This window comes from Triturus cristatus, chromosome 5_2 (genome assembly GCF_964204655.1).
Source record: "Triturus cristatus chromosome 5_2, aTriCri1.1, whole genome shotgun sequence".
Classification (NCBI taxonomy): domain Eukaryota; kingdom Metazoa; phylum Chordata; class Amphibia; order Caudata; family Salamandridae; genus Triturus; species Triturus cristatus.
The window spans coordinates 393,273,578-393,296,219 of record NC_140588.1 but is presented as its reverse complement, the minus strand read 5'-3'; the positions used below and the strand labels follow the sequence as shown (position 1 = coordinate 393,296,219).

Sequence of the window (22,642 nt, the reverse complement as noted above, 5' to 3'; positions counted from 1 at the left end):
GGTCCGGACTCCGACGCCGGTTTCATCCCCGGCTCCGGCTCCATCTCCGGCCCCGGAAGAACTTCAAGCCCCGGGTGAGCCTGCGACGCCGTTGAATCCACCGTCTGCGCCGGTTGGCCCGAGTCCGGTGGGGCCTGACCAGTATCCTGCCTTTCCTGGGCCAGGTCAGGACCCTTCGCATTACTTAAATGCGATGTATGGGGTATTTGCTCGTGCCATGTATGCCCCTGGTGCACCTACGGGTCCGATGGGTCCTTTGGCCTTTAACTTGGGGGTGCCGCAAGTGTATCCTCAGGCTCCTTTCTACCCATTTTATCCAGCGACGCCGTCTTGGAATCCTCCGGCTCCGAGAACGTCGACGCCGCTTCCATCCTCGCCGGCTCCGGCTCGACCTCGTTCGACGTCGAAGGCTCCGCTGGATCCACGTTCGACGCCGATGGCTCCACTGGCACCGGCGCCGTCGGAGTCGATTTCGGCGACGCCGAGGATTCGGATTCGCTCCAGGAGGGAGACTCAGAGGATTATTGAGGAGCAGAGATACCTTCAAGAGGAGGCGGAGGATGGAGAATTGGTAGAGTTGGATGAGGTCTTTGATGAGCTTAAGGAAGCTAGTGGCTTGGACCTTTCTCCTGAGTGGGAGATTACTCCGCCATCTGATGAGCCATCCAAGGATGTCGCACCCTACCATGCAGTCATAAGGAGAGCTGCGGAGTTGCTTGATCTCCAGCTTCCTACGACAGAGTTTAAGTCGAACATTTTGACTGAAGTGCTGCATTCTCCAACGACGGTATCAGAGCCTCTGCTTCCCTTTAATGAGGCCATTGTGGAGCCTGTATTGGAGGTGTGGCGCAAACCTTTTTCTGCTCCTGCGGTCTCAAAGACGATCGCAAGGAGATACAGAGTGGCCCCAGGAGATCCTGAATTTTTGTCGTCCCATCCGTCACCTGAGAGTCTGGTGATTCAAGCGGCTTGTTCTGGAAAGTCTAAGGGGGCTTTTCCACAGGTCCCTGGGGACAGAGAGGCAAATAGGCTGGATCAATCGGCGAAGAAGGTGTTTTCATCAGCCAGCATGGCTTTGAAGTCGACTAACTCCACATGTCTCTTGGGACGCTATGTTCACGCGCTGATGGACTCGGCTAAGAAACTGGCGCCGAAGTTGCCTGAGGACGATAGATCTGGATTTAACGACATCTTGGCTGATGCTCAGGCGGCTGCGCGGCAAGTGATCCAAAGTGGGTTGGACACTGCGGATTCTGTTGCAAGGATCATGGGGTCGTCTGTTGCAACTAGGAGAAGTGCTTGGTTGAGAACGTCGGAGTTCTCTCAAGATGTACAGTCAACCCTATTGGATCTACCGTTTGATGGGTCTGGCCTATTTGGGAAAAAGGCAGATGCTGCTCTGGAAAGATTCAAGGAGAGCAAGGCAACTGCTAAATCTTTGGGGCTCCAGTCTCAGTCGAGAGGGTCTTTTAAGAGGTACAGAGGTTTTGGAAGAACATCCTTTCGTACCTATAGGCAGACTCAGCAGCAGCAGCAGCAGCAAAGTTCCTCGTCCAGAGGTTACAGAGGAAGAATCAGGGGTCGCACACGTGGCTCTCGTCAGCTCTCCTCCTCCTCTTCCTCTTCCTCAGCCCCTCCCACCACCGCAAAACAGCCCTAGATCCGACATTCCGGATCATGTTGGTCCTGTGGGGGGCCGGCTTACCCATTTTCTACAAGATTGGGAATCTGTAACTACAGATCTCTGGGTTCTAGATCTTGTAGAAAATGGGTACGCCCTTCCCTTTCGGGAATTCCCTCCAAATTACCCTCCTTGCCAAGGGGTTTGTTCGGAGGACCACCGTCTTCTCCTGCAGGAGGAAGTCCTGAAGTTGTTTCAGAAAGGTGCGATAGAGGTTGTCCCGGAGCAGGAGAGGGGTCAGGGATGCTACTCCCGGTATTTTCTGATTCCGAAAAAGGACGGCAGATTGCGTCCGATATTGGACCTCAGAATCCTGAACTTTTACCTGAAACAGGAAAAGTTCAAGATGCTCACCCTTGCTCAGGTTCTTCAGGCGCTGAATCAGGAGGACTGGATGGTGTCGCTCGACTTGCAGGATGCGTATTTTCACATCCCCATACTGAAGTCGCACAGGAAGTATCTCCGTTTCACGGTAGGGTCGCAACATTATCAGTTTGCGGTCCTCCCGTTTGGTCTTACTTCGGCACCTCGAGTCTTCACAAAGGTGATGGCAGTGGTGGCAGCCCATCTCAGAAGATCGGGAATTTCGGTTTTCCCTTATTTGGACGACTGGCTGATCAAGGCGGAGTCGTCGGAGAAGGTGCTGTGTCATCTGCAGGATACAACTCGGCTGTTGTACAGATTGGGTTTTTCGATCAATGTGCCCAAATCTCACCTGGTGCACTCTCAGCGCAACCTGTTCATAGGTGCGGTACTGGACACTACTGTGTGTCGAGCATTCCCTCCTCCTCAAAGGATTCTCGACATACAGGAAATGATTCCTTTGTTTTACAGCGGAGCGGTTGTTCCAGTTCTGAAGGTCCTTCGCCTGCTCGGTCTGTTCGCCTCCTGCATACTGTTGGTCAACCATGCACGCTGGCACATGAGGGCGCTCCAGTGGTGCCTCCGCAAGCAGTGGTATCAGCACAAAGGGGATCTCAGGGAGTCTGTGAGGATCTCCAGAGAAGCTGCGGCGGATCTATTTTGGTGGAGCGTGGAGGGCAATCTGTCCCAAGGAAAGCCCTTCCATATACCTCCATCGGTGACAACAGTGATAACGGATGCATCCACCTTAGGGTGGGGTGCTCATCTGGGGGATCTGGAGATCAAGGGTCTTTGGTCTCCAGAGGAAAGGTTGCTTCACATCAACCTTCTGGAGTTACGGGCGATACGTTTGGCGCTCAAGGCCTTCCTTCCTTCCCTTCGCGGTCAGTCGGTTCAAGTCCTGACGGACAACACGACCGCGATGTGGTATATAAACAAACAGGGAGGAGTGGGGTCTCTTTGTCTCTGCAGAGAGGCCCTGCGTCTATGGTCCTGGGCTCAGGTCCATCAGATTTGTCTGATGGCAAATCATCTGGCCGGGGTGCTGAACGTTCGTGCAGACAGTCTCAGTCGGCAGTTCTACCACGGAGGTAGTTCGTTATGTCTTTCGGACGTGGGGGACTCCTCGTGTGGATCTATTCGCCACTCACGAGAACGCTCACTGCCCGTCATTCTGCAGTCTCCAGTATCCGATGCAGGGGGCGTTGGGGGACGCGTTTCAGTTGAGTTGGGGCTCACGACTCCTTTACGCGTTTCCTCCCATACCCTTGATTCCTCGGGTTCTGAGGAAGATTCGCCAAGACCGGGCCCAAGTTATATTGGTCGCCCCGGATTGGCCGAGAAGGGTGTGGTATACAGATCTTCTCCACCTCTCCTCGTGCCCTCTGCTCCGTCTCCCTCTGAGGGAAGACCTCCTCTCGCAGTCGGAGGGGCAGGTTCTACACCCCCACCTCCAGAGCTTACACCTTCATGCCTGGAGATTGAACGGGGCAACCTGAATTCTTTCTCTCTCCCGCCAGATGTGGTGGATGTTATTTTATCGGCCAGGCGACACTCCACCAAATCTATTTACTCATATAGGTGGTCTAAATTTGTTCTCTGGTGTGGAGAGAGGTCCATTGATCCCTTGAAGGCTCGTCTGTCTAATATTCTTCAGTTTGCTCTTTCTCTTGCCCAGCAAGGCTTTGCTGTGGCTACTGTGAAAGGATATTTATCGGCTCTATCGGCTTTCCTTTGTTTGCCGGATCAGCCGTCGCTGTTTAAGTCTCCTATTGTTCTTCGTTTTATAAAGGGCCTTACAAACAAATTTCCTCCAACTCCCTTTATTGTGCCTCAATGGGACTTGAACCTTGTCTTAACCTATCTCATGGGTTCTCCCTTCGAGCCCTTACACAAGTGTCCCCTGAGGCTCTTGTCTTTTAAGACGGTATTCCTCATTGCAATCACCTCGGCAAGGAGGGTAAGTGAGCTTCAAGCTCTAAGTTCAAAACCCCCATTCTTGACCATTCATGCTGAACGGATGGTACTCAGGACCAGGGCTGCGTTTTTGCCTAAGGTGGTAACTCCCTTCCATCTGGGGCAGTCCATTACCCTTCCTTCCTTTTATCCTCCCCCACACCCTTCCAAGGAGGAGGAGAGACTTCACCGCTTGGACCCTAAGAGGGCGGTGAGCTTTTACCTGGACAGGACAAAAGACTACAGGGTTGATGACCAGCTCTTTGTGGGTTTTGCTGGCTGCAGAAAGGGTCGTGCGGTGCACAAGCGCACCCTTTCAAGATGGATTGTGCTTTGCATCAAGATCTGCTACTCCCTAGCTGGTAAGGAGCCTCCGGAGGGTTTGAGGGCTCATTCTACCAGGGCAAAGTCTTCTACATCTGCCTTGTCTAGGGGTGTTCCTGTGGAGGACATTTGTAGGGCGGCAACTTGGGCCTCCCTCCACACCTTCGCAAGACATTATTGTTTAGACACCGAGGTGAGGAGGGACGGACACTTTGCTCGTTCCGTCCTTCAGGACTTTCTGGTATAGAAGGGTGGACACCCTCCTCCGGGAGTGGGACTGCTGTGGAATCTATTCACAAGGTGAGGAATCCACTGGCAGATGTATCCATCAGAAGAACAAGTTACTTACCTTCGGTAACGCTTTTTCTGGTGGATACAGTATCTGCCTGTGGATTCCTCACTGACCCACCCGCCTCCCCGTTGTCCATCCTTCTATACCGGTATTTCTATGCCTTATTTATTTTCCACACTGAGTGTGTTGATATGCATATTGTGTACTGTGTATACTGTTTATGTACATATTGCTGTCAGTCCGTCCGTGTGCCTCGAAGGCACGGAAAAAAGGGGCGGAACTGACGTCATCACGCCGACGAGGTCTTCTTATGGAGCCGGTGACGTCAGCGGAGTCGCGAGCGGAGCCGTGTCTCTGTGACGTCGTCTTCGGCCTCATCGGCGTGGACTGCTACAAAAGTTTCCGAATGTTGCTGGCGCAAGGGATATTCACAAGGTGAGGAATCCACAGGCAGATACTGTATCCACCAGAAAAAGCGTTACCGAAGGTAAGTAACTTGTTCTTTTGTTAAGGTGTATAGACGAGGTGCCAGCTCCAAATCATCCACTGTTTGCTTAGGGTTGCTACAGACCTGGTCTTCATTGCTAAAGATGATAGGATGGGAACCATCTGTGAAAATGGCATGTTTTCAGAAATTTCCAATTTTGGAATAAGAAGGAACAACATTTTTATACCATTATTTCCTAAAATGATTTGTTGATCCACTGACTGAATGAAGCTTTAGGGGTTGAAGATTTCATTGAGTCCTTGAGCATTTGCTTTTTATGCTTCCTCCACGCATATGTTAGTGTTACGATGAATGCCACTTCAGAAGTGTGTTTGATGTGCTGTGTTGGGTCCGGTGGGAAGGTGTCAAGCACTTTCCTAAGGAGGTTGATGAACTGTTATTCGTATAAAGCGAGTAATAAAGAGATTAGTTATGCCGCCTTCCTGCTGCCTTGCATTCAGCGCAAGACATTTGACTGTCTGCGCAACACTGCGCCAAATCCTCATGGCAGTTGCAGGCAGGGAAAAGCCTACAGAATGAAGCTGGAAATGGCTACGTGCATCAGAGGACACATGGGGAAACCCCGTTAAAAACACGATCCAACCTAGGTACTGGGAAAGCCCTGTTAAAAAAGACTACAGAAGTGAGAGGCGGGCTCTCCAGGCAGCAGCAACACATCCAGGTCTCACCGCCCCCTCCCACTGTCCCACAACGCTGTGCCTCACATGCCATCGGTGCTGCTCGATCCCAAATAAAAGAGAAGTAACAGAAAGAACTGCACATTAAAAAGGCAAAACAAATGTTGGAGATGGAACTGCCTCTGCAACAAACAGTGGCGCAAAAAGTATAACAGTGTTGTGCTGTGAAATATCCTGGTACTAAAAGATTCATATGCAGGACCCTGGATTTCTGAGACCAACTTTCTTCTACCTCGCTTTCTTTAGTCCTTTTCTTAGCTAGAATATTCTAATTTCCCTGAAGGACGTCCACAACGTCCAGCACTGATGTATATTTGAATTGAGTCTCAGCGAGTGCCATAAAATGCAGGAATTTCTTGGCCACCAGCTCATGTATGTTAACATTGTTTTTGACCCAGTGGCGGCTGGTGACATTTGAAAGTGGTAGGGCGTAAATTGTTTTTCCACACTACACGGCTGCGAGCGAGCGTAGTGAGCGAACCCGAACAACCAACAGGGGATTCCCCCCCCCCCCAAAGAAATTTTTGAAAAAAGAGTGGATAAATGTTGCATTTTCAAGCAAATTAGAGGAAGCAGGAAGGTTGATAAAGCAATACGATTTAATTATTTATCATATAAGAAATTGCCAATATTCCCTATATATTTTTTTCCCCTGTTTGGTACATACATTGGATAAACAGTTTTCGCAAACAGAAGACGGTGTAATATCGTGCTTATTTTACTCGTGATAAAGCAGTTTGTTCAATAACCTATTACAGTGCAACTTTCGAGCCATGTCTCTTGTTAATGAATAGTGAGGTGTGCATGTAGTTAAACCACATATTTATAAAGTATTTACACATTCATACACTTGTAATATATAGACATAACATTCATAAATAACAATTTTAAGAATCCACCACAAGAGCCAGGGAAGACCTGCACGTGACCTCAGAATCAACAGCTTTAAGTAGTAACTCACATTACTGGTGTGTCTCTCCTGTACCTTCCTCCCTTCACACTTGGCACAGGAGTCACAATGACCCCTAGATCCACTGTCCGCTCTAAAGCTCAGCTGGCCAAATAAAGACTGGTGCAGTCTCCCCGCCACCAGCTGTTGACACCATTGTGTTTTCCTTTATATTTAACCCCTCCCTCACAACTTGCTCTGCTGGGGATGAGCGGAGATGCAACAACTACAACTTATACCGAAGATGCGCAGAATGAAAAGAAAGTGAGGTGAGAGAAGTCAAAGTGATTACGGCAGAGGAACAGGTCGATAGAAATCAGACAGAATTACGATGGGACAAGGCAGAGTGAGAGGAAAGAAAAATGAGAGATGGAGCAAGAATTAGATTGAGACAATGTCAGGCAGACGGAGAAAACACGCTGATAGAAATGGGAGACAGGAGAGACGGGTGTGGGATTTAGATGGAAAATTTGCAAAAACAAAGAGAAACAGGAGGATAGTGGCGGAATGGCAGACTGACGGAAGGGAGAGATAGAGGAAGAGAAAAGAAGGGAGAGGTGCAGAGGTGCAGAGGTGGAGAGAGAGAGAGAGAGAGAGAGAGAGAGAGAGAGAGAGAGAAGGGGGGCTGCACTAATAAAGAGAGCAGAGAGACCAGGGCAGTGGTTTCGATGTAGGGAGAGTGCTCCAGACTCAGAGGTGCACTTCTGAGAGGTTTTGTCCTGTGGGTAAAAAGAAGAATGCGGTGGGGGTGGTGTTATAAGCACACATAGGAGGAGTGACAGAGAACAAGGATAGACGAGGGGAGGAGAAAGGGAATGTGGCAAAAGAGCTGATTGAGATTTATTGGGTGTGGGAATGTGTGAGAGAGAAGGTATGTGGCAGAGGGTGAGGACATGTGGCAAAGAAACCGAGCACCCCTGGGAACGAAAATTATTACTAACTGTATATGTTCAAGAGCACATAAACGCTTTACGATCTGAAACTAAGTTCAGTAGAATAGAACATCCAAATGCTTGACCCGTTGGTGAAAAGTCAAATTGTCTACCTTAAAGCAACAGGACATCAAACCGCTTTAAGGGCTCAGAAGAAGCCTGCTGACACACAAGGCTGCCTGAGGAACTCACTGAAAATAGATTTAACATGCCAAACTGTAAAGCTTTCCAATTAAACACTCCTACTTGACAGCTACATTTTCCAAGCCTGTGCCTAAAAATATTTTAATCACTAATTCTTCCCGGTCATGTCTTGTTATTTAAGAAACACTTATTTAGTGCCGACGCGGTGAGCAGATCGACACTTCTGTGACTGCGAGCTACAAATCTGGTGGAAAACTATTCACATCTGGATGCGATATGGATTCAACATAGGCTAATGTTTCACCCTCTTAAGGACGCAAGAAAAAAAAAGACAAATCAACTTGCCTTCTTAAACAAGACCCCATGCATACATATATTGCCATGTGCAGCCTTTAAAGCATAGTATGCGCAGTTAAGGTGAAACAAGCAAACAGCTTGAATAAACGATTCCGAGAAAACACAGGTCGATTTATATTCCAGTTCCCGTTTATAAAACCCAAGCTCAGGTTTTAAACTATGTTAAAACTGGTGGAAAGCAAATACAACAGTCTACGGGCCGGAATGCCTACCATAAATAACACCCCTCCCCCAGCTCGCTCGAGCCTTCTCTGTTGGAACTTGCCATGGCGCGGTAAACATACAAGCACAGCACTACCCACATACACAATCACAGCACTCAGTCCATACACAAAACACAATTTTACGAAAAAAAGGCCATAGCACTGTATGCACACCAGGCGCAGCCGGCATGACTGGAGAGGGTGGGGGGGTGTTAATTTAATCAATAAATGAACTTACCAGGCATCTTCTCCGGTCCCGCGTCGCATCACGTCTGCTCTGCAACGTGGTGGAAGTAACTTCTCCCCGCTCTTTTCTTTTGCCAATTAGGAGACTGGGGGGCCGGGCGGCTGAACCTTGTTTACTCTCCTGGTGTTTGATAGGGCATGGGGCGACTTTGCGCAAAATGCTTCACCGCCCGATCAGGAGCCTATCTTCAAACTCCTGCTCTACACAGGGCATGCGCAGCAAACCTAATGGTTTGTGAATGTGAGTGAGGGGCTTTGCTCCTCTCACATGCGCAGACCATCTTTTGAACTCCTGCTCGTCTCTGCCTGCGTGCGCTGTGCGTGACATGCGCACAGCGCACTTTCAGCGCACAGGCGGGCCCGGAAATGTAAACAGACTAATTGTAAGCTGTCAATTCGTCTGTTTACATTCCTGTTCACCTGTTGCCCGATTCTTTTGTGGGGCGCTGCCCGAAAGCCCCTAATGGACCAGCCGCCACTGTTTTGACCCCTCATTTTGTATTTAGGAATGCTTAAACGAAGATTCGCCATGGAAGTTTTGAAACGGATTAACGTTACAAGCAGCCTCTCTTGCTTAGATAGTGGAGTAACAGGACAGTTTGGAATGGATGCGCTATGACTTCTCTTCGCTTGTGCTGCTTCTCTCTTTTTTGTTTTTAATGAAAATCGATGTAAATAGACCTACCCAATGGTGCTGGAACAATTTTCAGAGTGGGGCTGCTGCCATCAAAGTTGTATCGCTGATGTCATCGGGATTGTGAAAGATCCTAGCGTCACGCAAAGAACAAGTGTAGACAATGAGGCACACTCCTTCAGTAGGAGAGTACTGGTTTGCAGTTGGTGGTGCATTTTGGAGCACACTGTCACAGATATATTATTAAATCATGGTGTTGTAGTGCACTACCATTTACAGACAGCACATTTTCCATTGAACTGGCCACGTAATTTGTACAGCCATATTTTACTGATATACCTATTTAATCGGGTTTTGCAAATATTTGTCATTTGACACACATTACTGTCTTGATTTGTTTCGATCCTATTAAAACCTTTGTTTGTGTCACACTTCAGAATTACAAAAAGAGGGCTTTTTTTTTTGTTTTTATGACTGCTGATATATTTTAACAACCAAAAAGGGTATGCAGTTACTATGTAGGTCAGTGAGAGAGAAAGGGAGAGCGTGAATCATAGAACGATAGTGTCCTGTTGCAAAAAGGGGGAAAAGGGGAATCCCTCCTTTCGGAATTAGGACCCTCACACACTCAGCCAGCTGGGTGTAATGCTTCATCATAGGGCATGCTCCTCGTCAGGTTGGCGCTGCAATACCTGACGGGCACCCTATGAGGGGCTCTTTAGCAGAGATCTTTTATTCCTTGCCGTATGGTGCCGTGGATGTGAGGGACCTACTGAGTGTAGATGTGTAGAGTGAGTTAAAACAGGGCAGGAAGTCCAGAATAAATACATTTTAATGGAACTGTCTCCCAACCTTGTTAAAATAAGAGTGGTGACTACCTGATGCTATGTGTCAGGGTGTTGAGGTCAGCCTAATGTGGTCAACATGTTTCTTGCCTTACTGTCAGCGTGATCTAACAGCAGTTCTTCAGGACCTAAACGTAAGTTGTAAATCTACTCTAACCGTGGTTTTTTGGTGCTACTAACTAAGATTAATCCCACAGTGCACCTAGAGGTGGAGTACCTGTAGATGTAATGGACAACCTAGAAGCTAAAATAGCCTGGCCCCATTAGAGTCCAACAGGTCAAGACCCGTGGAATTTCCAGAGTCATGCGAGAACCGTGTGTTGGCGGGAGACCTACCCCGACAATGTCATTTTGCTGATATATTTTGAAATATTTATACAGTTCACTTAGAGCCATTTACAATATGTTCAGTATTGGAAAGAAACTGACTTCATATTACCTTACTTTTTCTCACTCTCTTTACCCTAGCAAGATGGTAAGGTAGTTCACCTTAAACGCTAGAAATTAACAGTTGGAGAAAATAAAGTAAACCAACCACTATATTAAAAAACAAGCATCAATTTGTCAGAAGACATAGCCTGACATCTGACCTCTTTCCTTCAATCCAACACAAATGTACCAAGATTAAAAATAAACCTAAAGGCATCATTACTCAGTCGCCTTCTGAACTCTAGCGCGGCTATTTTGAGGGTGCCGCAGCACCTCCTGCACACATACATCCAGTGCCTTTGGAACTGTCCCCCATGCAATATTTCCACAAACCTATCAAGGTGCTCTTGAAAGTTTTTTTGTTTATAAACATAACACAATGGTGGTCTATGGTCATAGATCAGTAGGAAGGCTGTCCGAGCATTGTGAAAAGGATATAACTAGTCTGTGTAGCCTAATATGCACATTTAGCCTCCACTTTCAGTGCTTTTTGTTTAAAACTGTGCGTATCGTTGCATACACAGATGCTTTGTTTTGACCGCAGTAACATTCAGCGTATTGGGTGGTGTGTCGTCCCATACCACACTCTTCTCAAGAAATATAGGATGTATAGAATGATTCTGAAAGTTCATGTCGCAACATATCTATTTGTTATGCGAGAGTACGTCAAAACAGTACTTTCTATAATAACTAAACCTGTTTTGTTTCGTTTCCTCACTTGTGTGTTTTTATTTTCAGGATGAAGAGAAAGTTTTATTCTTGGGATGAATGTATGAATTTGAGAGAAGTCAAGGTATTGGTCCTCTATTACTTTTAAACATATTCTACACTCAGCTTTGTTTATGGAGGGAAATGTGGCATGGGTACTAATCTTTTATGTTGATTGTTGATACTTTTCTGGCCTTAATAAAATGTAAATTTTATTTCACCTTTTTAACAGTCGAATGACCCTCCTGTAGTCACTAGTCCAAACCATTCATAGGACTTATACGCAAAACATGGGTGTTACAAAGCTTTTATTAAAAAAAAAAAACCACAAAAGTGAATGTGTCTTTATAGCGATTAAAAATCGGTTAAAAAAAGGGACGAGAATTATTATTGGAGACATTCCTCTAAATCAAACCAAGATGGAGAAAAAAAAAGATTAAAAGCTTTTCCTTACAGCAGAACATGTGTGCTATCTCGAAGTTATGCACCGTTTCACAGCTATGATTATGAACAGATCACACGTTCAGAACTATATGTGTACAAATGTATTTTAAATAAAATTATATTTACACATGGAATATTACATAGATTAAAATGATTGATTTTCTGAAGTGAGAAGTGCTTGTTTATTTCCTTTACTGGGCGAGTGGCAGCTGCAGACAAAAGGGGGCGCATCAGCAGTTTATGAAGAAGAGATTTCTCCCACAGTGTCCCTTTCATGATGTGCCATTTGTTGGGTCTTGCCTACCTGCCCGCTTTAAGCTGTCTGGTTGTGAAAGACCTTGTGTGGACCAAACCAAGAGACTGTCCGCTGCTTCCAGTGGTTGGCCTTATTGTCATTCTCTTTTGCTTGCTTCTTCTTTGATGACTTTCCTTCATCCTCCTGTGTTTCTCTCTCTGTGGCACAACCTCTTTACCATACTTTTGATTAGCTGACTTGTATCCTTCTACTGCTCACTTTTAGGGAACCATTTTTTTCTTTTTGGTCAAATGCTCCATGTGAGGGAATTTACTTTCTAGATCTGTCCCTGATTTGTACTTCTTCCTGACGAAATAGCTGCTCCTTGTTGTGCTCTCCCGTCTGTGCTGTTCTATCTCTGTCTTTTGTGCTTCTCCTCCACCCCCTCACACTCAATATTGATCTCTCTCTCATGTGCAGGTTTTCCTCTATTTTATGCCCCCATCCAGATTTATTTTTATTTCATTTAGTTTTCGAAACATTTTTCTTGGTTTCAAAATTCTATGCTCATTACAATCTGTTGACAGAGTTTTGGTCGGTAGTCAATGCACATTAATCAACATCAATAACATTGAACAACAAATAAATTTAAATCCCCTCGCTCCCACTTTATCCTCATTTCAGCATTCCTCCCTTGCCCGTTCTCAAATCATGCATTATCTCATTTGCTTCTTTGGCTAATGTTGTAATTACATCTATTACCTTAAAGTCTCTATTAATTAGTATTATTAGCCCCCCTGGAACATCTACTGTCTGGAATACTCTGAAACCTTTTCAGCATCTACTCCAACGTCTTGCTCAAAGCACTTCACGAGTATACCCCACCATTTTGTCAACACTTTTTCTTTGCCATATACAGAACTTGCAAGCTTCTCCATGCTCAGTATGGACCATATCCTCACCCACCAAGTTTCCAATGTCGGGGTTTTCAATTTTTCCCAGATGGTCAATATATCTTGTTTGGCTGCCTGTAGTAGGATGGCAATAGGCTTACCTTTTTTTGCGAAAAAATGATGTATCCCTTGCTAATGGAAACCCAATATTATTATTTCAGGGCACTTCTCTATTTGCTTCTTGTAATCTCTTTGATATCTTAAAATGTTCTCCCTGAAATCTTTGCCTATGGCATGGGGAGTGTGGTTGGGGTTTCTAATGAATACCGCTTTCCATTGATCCGCATCTAAATTGGGACCTCATTTCTTCTCCCATACATCTCTGTAAGTAACAGTTAACCTTGTCACTCTCTTTATCAATCCATGTTTATTACAATAATACAAAAATTACAATTCATTACTGTTTACACAGTGCTAAAAACAAAAGTAATTAATGAATAATACATGCATTAATAAAGGCGAATTTAAAGGTCTGTTTCCACACTCTGTGACGCAACCATACTACGATACTAAGCAAGTATTGTTCAATGCATAAACATAAATTAGTTAAAAGAGTGCTGTCTCTGTTATTTTGTTATTCCAGACTGTGCACTCCTCAGGGCTCGTTCTAATTGAGGCGGGAATTTCATGACATGGTTATTTAGTGTAATGTTCGTTGGGTTCAGGGCTGCTTTGTGAGGTGGGTGATATAATTTCGTAGGCATCTCTACTGTATGGAAGACCACTGAAATGGTGTTCCCTGCCTCAGTCTCTCAGCAGCCTTAATATTAACTGCGATCAAAGGTCTTCAGATTTGGTTATATTGACCTTAAACCCCGCTACCTCCTGGAATCCCTCCGACTCATATTTTACCTGCGTGGTCGAGGCGTCCGGGTCCATCAGTGCCATGAGAATAGCATCTTCAAATATTGCTGTTTTAAAAGTATCTCTACTCAGTATTAACCCTTTTATGTGGCCATTATCTTTTATCACCTGAGACAAATGTTCTGGGTAGAGTGCAAACTTTTGCCTGAAGCAAAACACTGCTCATAATGAATACAAAAGAAAAGAGCAAAACAAGGAGGGAAAAATAAATGATTGATGACAGAAACATATGTTTAAACAAAGGTGTATCTACAATCTTGCATGGAAAACTGCACTGACAAAAACTTTTCTTGGAACAAGGTAAAATACATTGTCAATACAGAAGGCTCAAAAATGATGTTGCAAACCAAGTGAGCACATTTGACCATGGAAAAATAAAGTAAGGGGATCACTAACCAATACAATCTTGTTGTGCCCAAAACACAGAAGCTTTATACATATAGACCAAATTCATTTATGCTGCAAACAATCATTAGAATGATAATTGAGTTAGTTACATACCTGCCAAGAGACATCCACCAATTTGAAGAACGTGGTTATCAGAGCTATAAATGGACTATTTCTTTCTTAACACCTCTGTTCAGGCAAAATCGTTATAATTTAACATAGACTCACATCTCACCCTGGATGCACATATCAGGAGTCACAAAATCAGAATATTGCCATTTCCATCTATTAAAGAAGCTAAAACTGCTTCTCACCCTGAATGCTTTCTGCAAAGTGATTCAAACCATGGTTGAATCGCTTGTTGTCTTTGGAAACGCTCTGTTTGAAAGGCTTTTCAATTCCACCCAGAGTCCTCTAAGAGTGGCCCTCCACTGAGCTGCCAGACACAACTGAGTTTTCTTTTTTTAAAACATCACCCTGTTATCCAGTATTGGGGTATCTTTCATAGATTCACATGCCTGAATCATTCCCCGTCGCCGAGGCGGGAGTCCCACGGTAAAATACAAAAGCAGTGCCCTAAGTAAATAACAGTATTAAAGAAACTGTGGCAGAGGCTCTAGATGAATTAAGAGGGGCTTCCACGGATCCTGATGATATTGAGAAAATTCCTAAAATTTATGTAAAAACAATCAGCACTCTTCGGAATTTCTTTTGTTAAACTACTAGAGCAGGTTACCGTCCAATGTGCGAGAAGCCTAATAGTAATACATGGTATACAAAATCTGTAGACGAAAAAAACCGGCCCTAGTTTTGGCAGTTAGAAGTAAATCGCTCCCCACGATCCAGCAAGCAAGAAGGGACTATAAGGAGGCAGTGTCTAGTGCCAAAAAAGAGTGGGAAGAGCAGTACTTGCAAGATTTAAAAACAGCCAGTCTGGAGAAGGATGCTAGCCGGTTTTGGAACTTCATTAGAATTAAGACACGGCCCGATAGTGAATCAATTACCTGTAACATCTCAAGTTGTATCTGGTACGACCACTTTCTGAAACTTTATTCTGTCTCTGAGGATCTCTCATTGAAAGACACATTAATAGATCCCAGATTAGGCACGGGGGATTTAAACAGCTATCCCTTTTGTGAACTGGAAGTGGAAATCGCCATTCGGCGTATAGTTCCAGCTAAGGCAGCAGGCCCAGATGGCATTCCCGGAGATCTTCTTCGGGCAGATCCCGGTATATGGGCGAAATTCATTACCATTCTTATTAATGCCATTGACACCGGCTCTCCGATACCAGATTCCTGGAAAGGAGAAGAGGTGGTCCCTATTTATAAAAAGGGCGCTAGGGACGACCCTGCTAACTATCGCCCAATAAGCCTAATTGATTCTGTGCAAAAGGTCATTGGGAGGGTGGTGCTGGAGAGAATACTGGAATGGGCAGATGAAAATAGGATCCTCTCCGACTACCAAGCAGGCTTTAGGGCAGGTACAGGGACAATTGAGCAGGTGTTGAGGTTAATTCTCCTTTACTGGAAGGTGGTCAAGATAGGCAAAGGCAGTCTTTATCTCGCATTTATAGACTTGAAGACTACCTTTGACCTAGTTCCTCGAGGGCGCCTGTGGAAGGTCCTAGCTGACCAGGGGGTTCCTAAGTATATTTTAAATCTCCTGGTGCGTCTCCACGAAGGAAATTATGCCCAGGTTAGATGGGGCTCCAAGGGGCAGAAGACGGATAGAATACCGGTGAACAGGGGTGTCCGCCAGGGCTGTGTTTTAGCTCCCACCCTATTCTCCTTGTATGTGAATGAGGTGGTGGAGCATTTGCAGTAAATACCATCTGACGCACCAGCCCTGGCGGACGAAAAAATTCCTACCCTCCTGTTCGCCGATGACACCCTCCTTATCTCCAAGACCCCGAGGGGCTTGCAGGGTTTGTTGGACAGTTTCCAGTAATTTTGTACTAATAGAGGATTGATACTCAATTCTGAGAAAACCAAGTACTTGGTGTTAAATCCTCCTAAGAATCTTAGAATTCCACCTGTTTTAAATTCTGTCCCGCTAGAGAGGGTCACCATGTTCGACTACCTGGGTATCCGTATTTCTGACTCGATGCTTTGGAGTAACAACATACAAAAAATGCTTTTTGAACCACAAAAGGGTAGCGGGGGCAATACTTAAAGAGCATCGCACTTCAACAAGTAGGCCTATAGCTCCCGCAATTGATATATATAAGGCTAGAGGAGTGAGTTCAGCCCTTTATGGGGCTGAACTTTGTGGTTTTTCTAACCTTGATCAAATTGTGAGGTCAGAAAACAAATTCTTAAAAGATCTCATGATGCTGCCCCCGAGGACCCCCACTAGGCCCCTACTGCAAGATCTAGGGTGTCATTCATTTAAAGATCTGGCTAGACTCCGCCCCCTTTTGCCGTGGGCCCGCTTGTGGCGGACCCCAGAATTAGCAGAGTATGCAGCGGGGTTAAGTGAAATAATGAACATGGATGGCTGGTATAAAATCAAATGGCTTAAGGACCTAAAAACATTGCTGTACGATCTTGGCCTTAAAGAGACGTGGATAAATAGAACTTCTCCACCAAAGGCAGAACTCAAGAAAGTTTATTGGTCCTGGGTCCACAATAAGGGTTTTCTAGATTGCAAACTAGGTAGGCTATCTGAGGAGTTTATGCAGCATCAATATACCACCTATTATGAACCATACCTAGATGTCATACAAAAACCTTACGACAGAGCTCTGTATTTTAAGTTCAGGGTTGGTTCACTCCTCACCCGTGCAATGACCACTCGATGGAAGGCTCCCCACCAGACATTAGCCTCCTGCCCGAATTGCGAAGCAAACCTTGAGACAATAGCTCATGTCATGTTCGTGTGCCCAGCCTATAAAGCGCCAAGGGAACGTTGGCTTAAACCGCTCTGCAGGGAGTTGGGTACTCGCAGCCACCTTGTGGCGTTGCGCACCCTAAGATCAGATGCACGAGCCCTACACGCGTGCGGCTTGGCTAAATTCTTGAGCTGGGCATGGAAGATCAGACTGAGAACTCTGAAAGTTAATCCTTAAGTATTGTTGCCGCTAAGAGCTATTTGCACCTTGCGAATGTATTTTTTTATATATTTTTATCTTGTAAATATTATTTTTAGTGCTATTGTCAATTATCTCATCATAAGGATCCTCTGATGAATTATGTTACTCAGTCACTTAGGGTATTTTTAATATTTGATAAAATGTTTTGTACCTTGTATAATGTAGTTTTTTTACCTGTGTTTCACAGCTTTTAAGTTATGTTTTTATCGAAATAAAGCTAACATGACTGACTGACTGAAATAACAGTAGTAGGCTAAAAGGAAGCCAAAAGGCCTAAACCTAAGTAGCCTATCTACTTAATTATATGAAAAGAACTAAAAATTAGTTCCAACCAATCAGCTGCCAGCACCCTCTAGAACCTTCCCAGCAGAGGCAGTTCTCCTCAGATTTTCATCGCACGTCGTGTGGAAGGGAGTCTCCCTGAGTGCCTACTCAGTTTTTCACTTCTTTTCTTCAGGATGTCTGATAAGAAGGCCCTTTTAAGACCCTGCAGGACTTGTGAGAAGAAGAGGGTCCATGTGGATGACCAACACAAGGACTGCATCTACTGCCTTCATCCAGAGCATGTTGCTAAGGATTGTAGAATTTGCCGTACTTTCCCTCCTAAAACTCTGAAGGATAGGGAGGCAAGGCTTCTCTTATGGCTCAAATCTCGGCTGAGGAAGATGATAAGGCCTCAACTTCAAGCAAAAGGGCTAGATCTCGAGACAGCTCTTCCAGTGAAGGGAGAAAACATCATCCCATGCTGTCTCTGACTATTCACAGAGGTCCCCTAAACCTTCCTCTGGGTCAACGCTGTCTTCGCCCTCTGAGAAATCCAAGAGGCCTTCAACTTCTAAAACTCTGAGTAAAATCCAGCTTAAAACTCTCACACTGGTTCCATCATCAACGGTTTCTGTCACTTCTGCTGCCCCCTTGTCGAGTGCTACCGTCTCGACAATGGCTATTTCTTCACCTATTGTGTCGTCTAAGATCTACCAGAAACCTGTTCTTAAAGACTCGTCGACGAAGAGTTCATCGTCTAAAACACAGTCGACGACTGTGTCGTCGTAGAGCTCATTGACGAAGGCACTTTCCTCTTTGAAGTCTATCTCCTCGACGTCTGCTACGTCGACGACAGTCCTGTCAACGAAGAGCCCGTCGTCGAAGAGTCCATCTACGACAGTCCCGTCGACGAAGAGCCCGTCGCCGAAGAGCCCGTCGACGACAGTCCCATTGACGAAGAGCCGAAGAGCCCGTCGACGAAGAGCCCGTCGATGACAGTCCTGTCGACGACAGTCTTGTCGACGACAGTCCCGTCGACGAAGAGCCCATCGACGAAGAGTCCGTTGACGATTATCCTGTCGACGACGAAGAGCCCGTCGACGAAGAAGTCGTAGACGACGAGTTTTATCAGTCTCGCAGCCATTACATTCAACTCCCATATCATATACTCATTTTCAGTTGAAAACGTACCAAAGGCAGGATTACAGTAAGATATCTCCTCTATTGCCATCTCACATCTTGGAAACTTATGTTGAAGAGGAGGATGTTGAAGATGATGATGACGAGGGACCGTTCGGCATAGCTCACCACCCCTCTGAACTTAACATCAAGTGCCAAGAGGAGGATGATGAAGAATATCACAAGCATTATTATCAGGAGGATCTTGCTGTCCCATATCATAGACCTCCCAGAAGGGAGTCGTATCACAGAGAAATGAGTCATCTTCCCCCTACGCTCATTCAAGATCTACAAGCCATGCTGGCGGATTACCGTCAGAGGTTGCCACCACAACAGCCTACTCCAAAAATTCCATCTCCGCCAACAGAGGTGCCTGATCAGTTACCTCAGACTGGGGTTCCTGCTTCGTCGCCTCACCCTCCTGGTTCATCGCCGCAAGGACATCCTGACACTACTTCTTCGGAAGAAGAGGTTGAAGAGGGTGAATTACCTGATAAAGTTACTAACACGGATCCTTGGGATGATTACGTCATACCAATGCCTTCTCCTCCCATGCCTCAGCCTTCGGATTCTCCCCCTGAGGACATTGCGGGTTTTCATAACTTGATGCAACGAGCGGCATCTAGATTTCAATTGCCAGTTACTGTAGAGCACACGGATTACTTTTTACATGATTTTAAAGAAGAATATACGAAGATCACGAGCGATTCCTATCATTGATTATATCTGGAATGAAGGAATTAAGATTATGAAAACGCCTGCTTCCATCCCGGCTGTACTCCCTCGCATTGATAAAAAGTACCGTGCTCCTCCTGATATTCCATTTTGCTTGATTGGTCATCCCCGACTGGATTCGGTGATATCACAAGCCGCCCAACAAAGATCCAAAAATCCGGCTACGCCCATAACAACACCGCCTGACAAAGAAGGATGGAGGCTAGACCTTACAGGTAAAAAAAATTCCAGCATGGCAGCAGCCTCTATCGAAGCTGCAAATTCTCTGGCTATTCTCGGCACTTATGACCGCAAGATGTGATCAGATTTGACGGAATTTCTTGACCTTATCCCTGAGGACCATAAGCAGGATGCAAGAAAGATACTTTTAGAGGGAGAACGAGCCGCATCTGAGATCATAGATTGCGCTCTGGACATTGCAAACACCAGCTTTAGACAACTTGCTGGAGCTGCAGTACTCAGATGCCAAGGATGGCTTAAAGCCACTGTTTTTAGGCCAGAAGTACAGACCTTAGACATGCCCTATGATGGGTAATCCTTATTCGGAAAGCACATTGATGAGGCCCTCCTTGCTATAAAAACGGACACTGATACTGCTAAATCGCTCGGCGCTCTACAATACAGGCGCGAATCATTCAGAGGTGCAAGGGGATGCGGTTTTGCTTCTAGAGGAGGATATAAAAATCAGCAAAATAGGCCGTATCAGACGCAGTATAGACAGCCTTACGGCCAATCATCCTACCAATAATCCTCTTCGGCTGGTTTCTCCCATCAGGGTGGTCGAAAGCGATCGAACAATCAAGGTCGCGATACCAACAGAAAGCAATGATCTACGCAGGACATCAGTCATCGTTCCCTCCCTCCCCGTGAGCGCCAAAATTTCATCTTTTGCTCACAAGTGGCATCAGATCACTTCGGACCGATGGGTTCTCGACTTAGTGAGCAAAGGTCATACCCTGGAATTCATCAAACAGCCACCTACTACCCTGCCCAGGGGTCCCCCTCATCTTCACTTATTGTTCAAAGAAGCTTTAAAGATGCTTCGGAAGAATGCAATAGTCCCAGCGTCCCAAATAAGAACCAGATTCTACTCTCGTTTCTTCCTCATCAAGAAGAAGTCAGTGGAGTGGCGTCCGATCCTAGATCTCCGCAAGCGCAATAAATTCCTCCAAAAGCAACGCTTCCGGGTGGTCACACTTTCCGAGGTGTTAAGCTGTCTAAACAAATGGGATTTTATGGCTTCTCTAGATCTGGAGGATGCGTATTTTCACATCCCTATACACCCCAAGCATCGCAAATATCTACGATTCACAGTGGCTGGCGTCCACTATCAAAGTCTTCACAAAATGTCTGGCACCAGTGGCAGCGACATTGAGATCTCCAGGAATACAGGTTTTCCCTTATCTAGACGATTGGCTGCCTGTTCCGAAGGACCTTTGAGCAACCAATCACGCTATCACAACATGCCTACATCTCTTTTGTCACTCTCAAAGTGAACAAGTCCCAGCTGCGTCTTCTTCAAGTGATTCCTTTTCTGGGGGCGATGCTGGACACGATACAGTGCAAAGCATTCTTGTCAAAAGACCGCCAGTTGCGTCTTCAAAAATTGGCAATTTCAACTTCAAAAAGAAAGTCAGTTTCGGTTCTGACGTTCGCTTCTCTTCTGGGGATGTGCTCATCTGCCATAAACCTCAAACCTTTGGCGTGGCTCAAAATGAAACCTCTTCAGGAGGAATTGCACCGGCAATGGCAGCAAGCCGGAGGATCGTTCGACGACTCCATCAGTGTCACACTGCGCATGATAGATTCTCTGCATTGGTGGACTCAGATAGTGAATTTGGCTCAAGGCCTCACTTTCCTGCCAACTACTCCAGATTTTGTTTTAACAACCGATGCTTCCATGGAGGGATGGGGAGGCCATCTGCAAGATTTACAGATTCAAGGAAAATGGTCCCAAGAATACTGACAACAGCATATCAACCGATTGGAGCTTCGCGCCATCTTTCTCTCGCTGCAGGCTTTCCTCCCGAGGATTGCGGGCTCCTCAGTGCTGGTCCGTACCGACAATATGACCAGCATGTATTACATCAACAAACCAGGAGGAACAAAATCGCTGTCTCTATCGCAGGAGGCTCAGGAATTGTGGGAGTGGGTCACATTCCACAAGATAACCTTGAGAGCAGAAAACGTCAAGGGGCTCCACAATACTCTGGCCGACACACTGAGCAGGTATCTAGCGGGCTGTCACGAATGGGAATTGGAGCAGACGCAGGTGGACAGAATCTTCCAAGTTTGGGGCAAACCAACACTGGATTTATTTGCAACGAGGGAAAACAGGAAATGCCAATATTACGCCAGCAGATTTCCTCAACATGGATCAAGGGGGGATGCCCTGTCCATGCGATGGTCAGGGATTTGTGCATACGCTTTTCCCCCCAATCCTTTTGATTCCGAAAGTGCGCCGCAAAATGAAGATGGAGGGTTGCCGTCTCATCCTGATTGCACCCAGTTGGCCAAGGCAGTTTTGGTTTCAGGAACTGCTTCTACTATCCCAAGACGAACCTATTTGCCTGAATCCGACACTCACAATGTTGTCAAGAGAAGGGGGTCAAATACTCCATCCGGATCCACAGTCGCTGCGCTTGCACGCCTGGCTCCTGATTTCTTTGAATTCAAAGATCTTGACATCTCACAAGACTGTCATGAGATTTTGGCTAAGTCTCGTGCTCAAAGTACAGTCAAGACTGATCGTTTAAAATGGAAGCTATTCTGTTATTGGTTTGAGGTGAATAACGTCCACCCTGTTCAAGCGCCTGCTGAACAAATTCTTCCTTACTTATTGTCCCTGGCTAAATCTGGGCTTGTTTTTTCATCGATTAAGGTTCATCTCGCTGCTCTCTCCAGATACAGAAAAAGTTCCAAACAACCTTCTCTCTGTTCATCTTCGCTGATCGAGCAATTTATGAAAGGACTTTTCCGAGCTTTCCCTCCAATACGCACACCTCCTCCAGAGTGGGAGTTAAATACTGTGTTGGCACAATTGATGAGACGACCATTTGAGCCTATCCACAAGGCTGATCTCAAGTTTCTCACTTGGAAAGTTGCCATTCTGCTAGCCCTGACTTCTGCACGAAGGGATAGTGAAATCCAAGCCTTCACTATCATAGAACCCTTTTTGCATTTCACTAAGGATTACATAACTCTTCGCACAAATCCTAGATTCATTCCTAAAGTTCCGT

The 22,642-nt window shown here is 45.8% G+C and overlaps 1 protein-coding gene across 6 annotated transcripts in view; it reads left to right on the top strand.

Moving 5' to 3' along the window:
• The window catches only part of MAK (male germ cell associated kinase), a 553,788-nt gene that overhangs the window by 154,586 nt on the left and 376,560 nt on the right, over positions 1-22,642 (top strand). For all 6 annotated transcript variants that reach the window (XM_085607273.1, XM_085607269.1, XM_085607275.1 and 3 more), the window contains exon 3: positions 11,279-11,333. In XM_085607273.1, coding sequence (XP_085463399.1) covers positions 11,279-11,333 — 55 coding nt within the window. The remainder of the gene's footprint in view (positions 1-11,278; positions 11,334-22,642) is intronic.